Source organism: Lithobates pipiens, unplaced genomic scaffold (genome assembly GCF_037356315.1).
Source record: "Lithobates pipiens isolate NorthernLeopardFrog02 unplaced genomic scaffold, aLitPip1_a1.2 Scaffold_18, whole genome shotgun sequence".
NCBI classification, from domain to species: Eukaryota; Metazoa; Chordata; class Amphibia; order Anura; family Ranidae; genus Lithobates; species Lithobates pipiens.
In genome coordinates this window covers 415,863,551-415,875,786 of record NW_027507758.1, presented here as the reverse complement: position 1 = coordinate 415,875,786, position 12,236 = coordinate 415,863,551, and the positions used below count along the sequence as shown (strand labels likewise).

General features: G+C 40.7%; 1 protein-coding gene across 18 annotated transcripts in view; it reads right to left on the bottom strand.

The window, feature by feature from the left end:
- Window positions 1-12,236, bottom strand: part of TNIK (TRAF2 and NCK interacting kinase) — a 367,731-nt gene that overhangs the window by 209,805 nt on the left and 145,690 nt on the right. For all 18 annotated transcript variants that reach the window (XM_077487992.1, XM_077487975.1, XM_077487978.1 and 15 more), the window contains exon 3: window positions 5,043-5,099. In XM_077487992.1, coding sequence (XP_077344118.1) covers window positions 5,043-5,099 — 57 coding nt within the window. The remainder of the gene's footprint in view (window positions 1-5,042; window positions 5,100-12,236) is intronic.

Sequence of the window (12,236 nt, the reverse complement as noted above, 5' to 3'; positions counted from 1 at the left end):
CCTGACAAGTCGCGCTCCGTTCTGTACTATGGAACCGTTCTAATAGAAGTGACTCAAGTCGCTCCGACTTAGAAAAAAGGTTCCTGTACTACTTTTGCGGCGACTTCGGGCGACTTGCATTGACTTCTATACAGAAGTCGTTTTGCAAGTCGCCGCTGATCGTGTGCAGGTCGCGGCGCTGCAAGTCGTGCCGCCCACTGTGTGAACCAAGCCTAAGAAAAGCTAAATTCTGCCAGCCCGTCAGTCTTCTAATGTCAACACACAGTAGGTGTTTATAAACTTTAAGAAACAAAAGTATATTTAGTGATTTTTGAAGACCTTCAGTTCACACAGGGGCAACACGACTTTCGGAGGAAACTTGGATGTGACTTGGACGTGACTTGGACACAACTTGGACGTGACTTGGACGTGACTTGGACGTGACTTGGACGTGACTTGGACGTGACTTACAACACTACTTTAAGTTGCCCCAGGCTAGGCGACTTGCCGTGGCCGATCAGAGAATGAGCTCTCAGGGGGGAACTCCTTTTGAGAGCTGATAATTCTCTGAGAGTCGCCTCCATATAGCCGGAGATCCGACTTGGAGGCGCCCTCCATTGAAATCAATGGGTACCAGTCGCCTGCAAGTCGGATTGAAGTAGTACAGGAACCTTTTCTGAAGTCGGAGCACACTTTTCTTATAGGTACATCTAGACTTCAGTAAAAAAATACATTCATTCTTATTTAAATACAAGTATTTAATAGTGAAAACATTGAACGGTGAGATTTGCACTGATAGTAGTTTTACTTTTTAATGTTCAGGTAAACAAATCAGAATAATTGGTGTTCTTCTAGACAGGGCCACCAATAGAGGGGTACAGGCAGTCCTCCTGTACCAGGCTCAGGTCCCTTTGTGTCAGCATGGGGCTCTGGCCCAGCAGAGACTGCTTCATAAATCAAAATAATGGCTTAAAAGGGTGCTGTGGTAACATTCTTTGCTGTGAACATGCTCCAGAAACGGCTGGTGCTGCCTATTTTTCCCAAGTTGCCATTACATGCCAGGAGGGGCAGTCTAAGGAATTTATTTCAGTGTACAGAGGTGAAATCCTCCTTCATTCATGCCCCCCACTCCTGCCACCGTAATTTTCCTGTGTTAGGGGTTAATAGAAGCATGGGAGCTGTCACGGGCTCGCATCAAAAGTGCCCAAGTATGCCCCCTCCCCATTTTCGCCCAGCTATTCCATTCATAGAAGCTGTTATTACAGTTTCTATGAATCAAACGGGATCCATGAATGGAGGACTGGCGAATGATTGAATGTAGGAGCTGGGTGGAAAGAGCAGGCCTGTGACAGCTCCCACAATTCTATTAACCCCTGCCACGCGGGAATATTATGGCAGTGGGGATAAGTGGGACATGGACAGAGGAGGATTTCAACACAAAAAGCACCACCTACTAAATGTAAGTTATGTCCCTGGTGCTGATTTTTTTTTAAAGTTGGTTGCACTAGGCTTTAGGCTATGTATAAGTGACTCCTAAAACATCCTTAAATATGATAATATAGCCTCAGAGACCACTTTACATTGGCTTACGTGCTATTGCATTTTGATTAATCAGAGACAATTTTCCCATCTACCAGAGTATAACTACCTCTGTGCTTTTGTGAACTGTGTACATTAGGGTAATTTTACCATTTCTACTACCATTTGTAAATTTACCTTTAAAGTGAATCTGCCCAGCCTATACATGCTGAATTATTTCCATATTCCAAACAAGCAGTAAAATCACTTTAAAATAAGTGCTTATTCACTATAGGCTATAGGCATTGTGAAGAAAAGAATCAAAGTTCACTAAAGATGTACAGAAATCTCAGCTAATTAGGCTCGGTTCACACAGGGGCGACTTGTCCAGGCGACTTCGCCGCCTGACAAGTCGCGCTCCGTTCTGTACTATGGAACCGTTCTAATAGAAGTGACTCAAGTCGCTCCGACTTAGAAAAAAGGTTCCTGTACTACTTTTGCGGCGACTTCGGGCGACTTGCATTGACTTCTATACAGAAGTCGTTTTGCAAGTCGCCGCTGATCGTGTGCAGGTCGCGGCGCTGCAAGTCGTGCCGCCCACTGTGTGAACCAAGCCTAAGAAAAGCTAAATTCTGCCAGCCCGTCAGTCTTCTAATGTCAACACACAGTAGGTGTTTATAAACTTTAAGAAACAAAAGTATATTTAGTGATTTTTGAAGACCTTCAGTTCACACAGGGGCAACACGACTTTCGGAGGAAACTTGGATGTGACTTGGACGTGACTTGGACACAACTTGGACGTGACTTGGACGTGACTTGGACGTGACTTGGACGTGACTTGGACGTGACTTGGACGTGACTTACAACACTACTTTAAGTTGCCCCAGGCTAGGCGACTTGCCGTGGCCGATCAGAGAATGAGCTCTCAGGGGGGAACTCCTTTTGAGAGCTGATAATTCTCTGAGAGTCGCCTCCATATAGCCGGAGATCCGACTTGGAGGCGCCCTCCATTGAAATCAATGAGTACCAGTCGCCTGCAAGTCGGATTGAAGTAGTACAGGAACCTTTTCTGAAGTCAGAGCGACTTCAGTAGTGTGCATTAAGACAGCTCTCATTCACTTACATTGATTTCTACATGTTGTGCGACCTGAGGTGACTTGGGGCGACTTGAAGTCGGATCTGAGTCGCCCCTGTGTGAATCGGCTCTCAGAGTGAATTATTTCACAGTACATGGAGCTAGAGAGGTCAGTTAGGCTTTGTTTTAAAGCTCTCTTACTTCTTGTCAAGAATTGTCTGGGAACAGTTGAAATTTTAAGGTAAGCGCTTGCCTTCTTTTTCTTTGCACACAGACAGCACTTTATAATTTTGACACTTTAATTACTTCAGTTCCTGAGTGTATACTTTTTTCTTATTATTTACTCATGTTTGAGCCATATTAATTGGACACAATTAAGCTATATTAATTGTTCCAAGTGGAGGTGGATCAAAGATCAAACAATTGGTATCAAAGATTGTTGATACCAATCCTATCAATTACTTTGTATATATTACGGATTTGGACAATATTAGCATAAATGCAAAACTTTGAGGGTAGTGTACTTTTAACTTTCATGTCACACTATATTCAACGGATCCTGGGCCCAACCCAAACCCAATTACTACTGGCCTTCATTCACCAGATGCACAGGACAAAGCAGTATTACTTTGTCGTTTCCTTGCACCATTCTGCAATCAGCTATTTATGCTTGTAGATGATTTACTGGAGTTTGTACAAAAAAAGAACCCCCAGCACTATCAGGTATTTAAATTATATTATGGCCCATATTTTGATTTTGCATGAGGGCCAAGGGGCTTTTAAGCATTCATATGAGCATAATGACCATAATACTATAGTGAACATGTTTTCACCAAACCTCACAAGAGTGACCCTGGTACAGTCACAATGTTCCTTTGGAACGTTCATGCTAATAGGTTTATTTTGGAACAATTCAATGACCTCCACTTGGAACTTTCCAGATAAAGGAGGAAATGATAACAAAAACATCAATGTTTTAGTGGAATGTCAACTGATTCACTCCATTCAAAATATAATAATTTGGCAACAGCTTTTGACAAAGAATTTCAAAACTGGAAATATGGAATTCAATGAAAATCAGGTTAGCCTTTTTTTCTCAATCCTGTTGTAGTCCCCTTACACATTGGTGAAAGAGGTAAAGGTGTCTTTAGAAGGACCTTTAGCCCAGAGCTGCCACTGTAAACACATAAGCTTGTATGTCTACAGGCTGCATTCACCTCTAGCGTAAACATTAGATGAAGCGCTATCAGTAGGGAGCACATTTCATTGGACAAAATAAAGCATAGAGTTTAATCTTCTGCCTCTAAAGCCTAGTACCCACTAGTAGTTTTTTTTTTTCAACCCAGCAGGGCTGAAAAAAAAAATGCTGCTGTGGTATTGTGTTCTGACAGAGAGGAGGGCCCCCCCACCAGAACACTTTGGTCAGTGCTTTAAGCCGTTTTTTGGTCATGCCCCATTGACAGAAGCTGACTTCTGTCCAACCAGCTGCAGTATACACGGCCCACATGTCCGATGCCGCCGTACATTCAACCTGTGTCTACTAGGCTTTAAGATGGTACTTGGTGAAGTTACATGGTTTGGCAATAATGTGTGTAAAGAAATCCCTGGGAACTGTCTAGAGAGTTTTGACATGCCAAACAATACCCAAGCACATTTGCCAAATATGAACATCAAAAGCAAAGCAGAGTCAGCAATATCATTTATGCTCCAGCTTTTAGTACCTTGTTGCATTCTGATATATAATATGTTCTATCAGGTTTGCCCCATCGGCATGCCAGGACTTAGTAAACCTCAAATGATCCCAGTAAATATTGATTCATCCAACCATGGAAGCTTCCTACCTCAGAAACTAGCTATGACCTGCCATTCCAACTGACAGCAAGTAGGAATGACAGTTCTGTAACCAATGCCAATTAATGCAGTCTTCTGTACCAGTTATGTCACTGTAGCAAAACGTTATGGCCTTAAAAACTCAAGCTAAAACCTCAAAAGTTTTTATTGCAGCCTGTAACCAGATTCTAAACATTTTCCCATACTTCCTGTCAAGAAGGGAAGGAGTAAAACCTCTGTCAGAATATTATTACTGTCTGTGACTTCCAGTCCTGGTGATGGTCACTCAATTCAACAGTCCTGGTGAATTCTCCCCAATAGGGAAACAGACAGCAAAATAAACATTGACAGAAGTATTAGTTTCATTGGTTGAAGCTGAGATAGATAGATAGATAGATAGATAGATAGATAGATAGATAGATAGATAGATAGATAGATAGATAGATAGATAGATAGATAGATAGATAGATCCTCCTCCCTAACTTGTAATAAATTAACTGAACAGCTTGTGAGATTTATCGCAAAGATACAATATGTAGCCCATGTTAATTCATTGCAAAAGGTACTGTATGTAAACACACCTATAGAAAAAAAACATCCTAGCGCTCAAATGCTAGAGGGTAAAAGAAGTATACATTACCCCTGTGACATCCATGACTTTGATGGCCGCCAGCTGCCCTGTTTTAACATGACGCCCCTGTAACAAAAATAAATATAATTACATAAAATTCAATTTATAAAACTGACTCATTTCACTTTGAAGTAAGCAAGTTTTTCCTTGTCTGAATCATCACCTGAGTTTGAGCGATGTATCAATGGCAACTTTGCAGTTACTTCTTTGATAGATTAGCCTTTGCTACGTGGTATAAAATAAGCAGATTTGTTGACATTTTGACATAAAGGGAATTGAGTGCAGGGCCTTGTACAGATCAGTGAGTCAGCCACCATTTTCTACATGACTAAGCACTATAAGGGTCATTTCTTTTATATCAACAACCACAAATCCAACCAATTAGAAGAACATAAAAAACATCCGCTTCCCACAGCCGTTTTCTTCTGAACTTTACTTTTTAACCCTTACAGCAAAAGTGATCCCTTGATACAAAACAATGTATAACAATCATCAAATCTGCATGTACACCTCACAGAAAAGCCATAAAATGAAGCTCACAGGGACCAGTTATCAGAGGGCAAACTTATTTATACAGATGCAGCTACAGGCCACGTCATTAAAAACAAATCATACTTTTAGGATACTACAAGAGAACAACAATCTGTATCGCTTCCAGCATTATACTAGCATTATGTTATAATAATGCTAGTATATGTTACGAATGACATTTAGCTAGCTATAGCACGGTCAACAAGTGCCATTTTTCTTTAAATTAAGTGCATCTTTTCTCCCTTTGTTGCATCTCAGTTCATTAGTTCATTCAGAACACAGACCAGTCACTAGTGGTGCACCAGAAGCCCCTATAATAAGTCCTTTTCTATTTAATCTTCAAATTAGAAAACTAAAGGTTTGGTGGGTATGTCTTTTGCTAATGAAACAAAGGTGGGCACTAGGTTTGCACTGGATGATTGGTCGAAGATGTGGAAATTGCAGTTCATTGCTTTTAAATGAAAAAAAAATGCACTTTGGGAAGAAGAATCTTCCGAGTGCAATATTGGGGCTACAGCATTGGCCAGAACCATAAAAAAAAACTTGGGGGTGTTTATTTCAGATAATTGCAAAAACAGCAAAGTGAGTGGCCTGGTAGTGGGGGAAGTGAATAAAGTTCATAAAGGTATGGGATGCATCTAAAGGGGTCACCATCAGAAGGAAGGAGGTCCTGATTTCCCTATATAAATCTTTTTTTGGACCTCATTTAGAACATTGTGTCTAGTTGTGGAGAGGTCACTTTTGGTATGACAGAATGAGTCTTTCAATGAGTAACAAAAATGGTAAAAGGTTTGAGGGATAAAGCATATCAAAAGTGATAGCCATGTAGAAAAGGGGGCACTGGCTGTTCCAAAAGACTCCAATAGTAGAACTCAAATTCTCATGGAGATGCAGCCAAAGGGTGACAATGACAGCATGCTCATAAACATGGGGTTAGTAATAGACAAAATATTGTGCTGAAGGCATTTATAATGATATCATTATAATGATATGAGGTTTAGATTAAAATATGCCAAAGAGTAGGGGGAAGGAGCTTGAGAAAGGTGTGGTGTCAACTACAGAGGGAAGTAAAAGTATACAAAAAATAAATACATCTCCAATGTACACTATTACAATCAGGGTTTACTTCCTCTTTGATTCCCGGCAAAGGTAAAGCATAATGGACTACTATGCATCGCATAGTAGTCCATTATGTGTCACTTACCTGACACAGGAGCCAGCAAAGTCACCGCTGTCCCCTGTAGTCCGGAGCATCCATCTTCTCGGTGGGTCTCGCTGCTCCGCCGCTGTCATTCGGCGAAGCCACGATGACGTCACTCCCACGCATGCGCACGGCTCCCGTGCGCATGCGTGCGATGACGTCACTCCCACGCATGCGCACGGGAGCCGCCACTCGCGGCATATCACCGTTGACAGCGGTGCACTCAGTGCGCCTGCGCGCCGCTGTCTATGGCGCATGCAAATATCTCCTAAACCGTGTAGGTTTAGGAGATATTTCTTGGACCTACAGGTAAGCCTTAATCTAGGCTTACCTGTAAGTCAAAGTGTGTTGCAAGGGTTTACAACCACTTTAAGGGTCTAATAATATTGCAGTGTCCTTGTTGTAGAGATTTCTAGATATTTCCTGCATTTCTGAGATTCCTTGACAAGAAGTGAGGAAGAATTTCCCTTATACCAACAGAAAGGTTTTAACATGTGCCCATAGCCATTTAACTTATAATGACCTGCCAAATGAAAGACAGTTGAAATGCAAGGCAGTCAGTAGTTTTTTGTTCTGCAGCATCATCTATACACAAAGGATAAGCTTGTCTATTGTGCTATGAATCAACAAATTTTGGCCTGCACCAGCATATGACAGCTTCAAGATTAATTTGAAATCCTATTGGGCAAAGTATACAATTTATATTTCAGCCACTTAAAATTGATGTCTAATGAAATATCACAGTACCTCACCAGTGAAAACAGACCTTCCTTCCTTATAAACTAGTCTTACATCGCACATAAGTATGGGATTTCTTGCACTTTGTCACGCTACATGAATAGTGTACCGCAAGCATACATTTTTTGCACGTTTTATGATTTTGCGCATGTACACATGCTACTATAGTGAGAAAGCAAAATGTGTCCTAGGCATCTTTTAAATGGTTCTTGCTAACAGAATAAAAGCACAGTAAAACAATGTCCTCTCCCATTATATAATAATTTGATCACATAAACACAGTTGAGATCAGTGTATATGTATAAAGTATGTGAGTTACGTAAAATGAATTCTTTCAAACTCTCTGGTGGCCGTTGCATGCCTCGGTGTGACACTGACGAGCAAGACTGCCTGATTGTTACACAATTCCAGCCAATTCTTATGACTGAATGTGAAAGGAATTTACAACACATCATTAAAACCAAAGTTTGATGCTGGTGATTAGCCTAATACTTCCATTTCATAGCAGAGAAACATGGAATATTTAGAGCTTTAGCTTTAGAGCTTTAGAGCAAAACACTGTGTATGACATAAAACACAACACAGTGTTTTAATTGACAACAATAATTTTAAATGACTAAAAAAAAAAAATCATTTATATATATATATATATATACACACACACATGCATACTGTATGTATATATATATGTGTGTGTGTGTATATATATATATATATATATATATATATATATATATATATATATATATATATATATATATATATATATGATATAATTTAAACCATATTAAAAAAATAAATAAATACAAATGTAAAACAAGCCATAAACAGATTGACAAATGTAATTTTTAACCACCGTGAAGCTCTTGCTGTACCATGATAAAGTATGCTGTAGTTATAGCTATACTTGCAGTTCAGTACCATTTGAAGAGATTAGGGCTTTGCCTGCTGGAATCATGGTGTTCATACTGCAGGCAAAGTCTAGCTTTTGGGGCCTGGAGACTAGCACTAGTAGCTTGAGCCACCAAGAACATGTTAAAATTCTAACAAATGTCCTATCTTTCCCATACATAAACTCTTTGTAGCCCTTAAACGAGCCCTTAAATTCTAACTAAAGGCAAAACTTTTTTTTGGTTTTGGAAGGAGTTGATATATTAGAACACCTCTCAATTTTTTGCTCTTGTCTGTGTCCTCATTAGAGAGATATGCCCTCTCTATTTGTCCCGTTACCATTATCATTGAAAGTAAAAGTAAAAGAAATCCCAAATTTCAGGTTGTCCCCAGAAAACTAATACAGAGGAAATCTTTCAATGGTGACACTAGTTCTAGTGATCTGGGGGTCCCCAAGATATTGCCTTAATTAGCAGGGATTTCCTCTCACTTCCTGTCTTGGCTATGAGACAGGAAGTGAAGGTAAATCTTCCCAATGAGACAAAGATGGCAAAATTAAACTTGCATGGGTTACAACCCTCCCTTACACTAGCCAAAATGGAAAAAAGTTTTGCCTTCAGTTCTACTTTAACTCTAAACCCCCCCCCCCCAAATTCCTCCAACCCACCCAGTAATCTGCGGTTATTCACTGCAAGAAGGCAGATTTTTCATTGCAGAAGAGATATGCAATGCCTCTTCTGCAATAAAATTCACCTTCCTTCTTGCTCTGGTGCTGTGCATGTGTAGCTCAGCTTACAGTCGCCAGCACAATCCCTGTGTGCTGCAACAACGGCCTCCTGCACATACACAGAAGTGATATCATCCCACTCCAACCAATATGAAGAGGGCCGAAAAACCGGCACACCAATGTTAGGCTGGTGAGGGAAGGAGCGTATAGCTACCTTTATTCTGCTTTAAAGTGTTGCTAAACCCAGAACCTGCATCCATTATATCTGGTCTCCCACAGTAGACAGAACATGGAAATGCAGTTATTTTAGTAAATATAAACTGATAAATATATTTTCTCATCAGCAGTATATAGCAGTCTTGTGACCTGTATCAGTTCCTAGTAAAGCTTGTAGAAGGAGTTTTCATTATCTCCTAATTCTGTCTGGACAGTGCTGATTGGCCTTGTGCTGATCACATGCACTCTCCCAAGAAAAAAATAAAACTCTCTAGTAACACACAGCCTGTCCCCTCGCTCTGTAAATATCAGGTTATTTTTTTGGAGACAGTGGAAGAAGAGGAGGATCAGAGAAGACAGGATCAAACAGCCTTTATACACAATGCACAAAGGATTAACCCCTTAGGTTCCAAAGTGAGTATAAGGTCTCATGCACACTGGACTGCTCTCCGGCATGTACTGATCCTCCAGTCTGTGGCCTTTATACAATACGAGTGTCTCTGATCACAAATTGTACCATCTCTGGCAGTAGCTATGACTAAGGACAGCACAAATGAATCCTCCCATGTTTTTTTAATAGACAACTGCTGCCATTGCCAGTTGACAAGAAATCAAGAAGGCACCATGCCGTTACTGCTTCTGTGGTTCCAGCAGTTGTCAGCTTAAAAGTAGAGATGCCAGTAAGGAACAGACTGGACAGAAAACAGATGAATGAGGTGGCTCTATAATCGGAAAATTGATTTGATGGTCTATAGTCTTTTTTATAATATGCAAATCAGTATTTAGATGAGGTTTTTTCCTTGGCAGAGAATTCTGTAAGGGGATTTGAAATTAAAGCCAATATTACAAAACATGGATATGATACATTCTTGGCAAATATTACACAATCACAAGGAAGAAAATGAACGAGGGATTTATTGCTCATAATAATATTCCTATGGTTTTTCGATATCAGTGCAGCAGTACAAAGGTCTACCCTTAACAAGCTGGAGTTTGGGTTTAAAAGGTTACTAAACCTTTACATTAAAATGCAGTTAAAAGTCCTTCTAAAAATAATGATTCCCATCTGATTTTATTTATTTTTTGCAGAATGAGCAAGAAAAAGTGTTTTTAATTTTAATCTAGTAGTTCTGTCCCACAAAGCTCAGAAGCATACAGTCTTTGAACTTATGGTCTGAGGTTTGAGTAGTGCACCTTTCATCGAGCTTATGTACATTGCTAGTCTCAAACTATTTATACCATGAGGCCTTACACTAGTATTCTCTAATACACATTACTCATCATGGGGGGGTGGACCCAGCATGCAAAGGATTTACAATGTCCTGGAACTGTTATCAGCCAGCATTGCACAGGTAGCACAGTTCATGAGGCAGCTTGCTGACATAATAACACTAGCGCAGTCATGTACTACTGTACTTGACTATTAGAATGTGACATAGAAGTTGGCTACACTAACCCTACAGGGAGCCCAGTTAGGGCTAGTGTAGCCATACTTATAAAGGATGTCCAATAGTGAGATTTTATATACAGTATCTTACAAATGTGAGTACACCGCTAGAATTTTTGAAAATATTTTATTATATCTTTTTATGTGTGACAACACTGAAGAAATGACACTTTGCTACAATGTAGTGTGTACAGCATGTATAACAGTGTAAATTTGCTGTCCCCTCAAAATAACTCAACACACAGCCATTAATGTCTAAACCACTGGCAACAAAAATGAGTACAGTACACCCCCTAGGTGAAAATGTACAAATTGTCATGTCACGATGTCATGTGACTTGTTAGTGTTACAAGGTCTTGGGTGTGAATGGGGAACAGGTGTGTTAAATTTGATGTTAATCGCTTTCACTCTCTCATACTGGTTACTGGAAATTCAACATGGCACCTCATGGCAAAGAACTCTGAGGATCTGAAAAAAATAATTGCTCTACATAAAGATGGCATAGGCTATAAGAAGATTGCCAAGACCCTGAAACTGAGCTGCAGCACAGTGGCCGAAACCATACAGCGGTTTAACAGGGCAGGTTCCACTCAGAACAGGCCTCTCTATGGTCGACCAAAGAAGTTGAGTGCACGTGTGCAGTGTCATATCCAGAGATTGTCTTTGGGAAATAGACGTATGAGTGCTGCCAGCATTGCTGCAGAGGTTGAACGGGTGGGGGGGTCAGCCTGTCAGTGCTCCGACCATATGTCGCACACTGTATCAAATTGGTCTGCATGGCTGTCATCCCAGAAGGAAGCCTCTTCTAAAGATGATGCACAAGAAAGCCTGCAAACAGTTTGCGGAAGACAAGCAGACTAAGGACATGGATTACTAGAACCATGTCCTGTGGTATGATGAGACCAAGATACATTTATTTGGTTCAGATGGTGTCATGCGTGTGTGGGGAGTACAAAGACAAGTGTGTCTTGCCTACAGTCAAGCATGGTGATGAGAGTGCCATGGTCTGGGGGTAGCATGAGTTCTGCTGGCACTGGGGAGCTACAGTTCATTGAGTAAACCATGAATGCCAACTTGTACTGTGACACACTGAAGCAGAGCATGATCCCCTCCCTTTGGAGACTAAGCCGCAGGGCAGTATTTCAACATGATAACGACCCCAAATACACTTCCAGGACGACCATTGCCTTGCTAAAGAAGCTGAGGGTAAAGGTGATGGACTGGTCAAGTATGTCTCCAGACCTAAACCCTATTGAGCATCTGTGAGGCATCCTCATGAAAGATGTAGGAGCGCAAGGTCTCTAATATCCACCAGGTCTGTGATGTCATCATGGAGGAGTGGAAGAGGACTACAGTGGCAACTTGTGAAGCTCCTGGTGAACTCGATGAGTTCAAGAGGGTTAAGGAAGTGCTGGAAAAGAATGTTGGTCACACACAATATTGACACTTTGT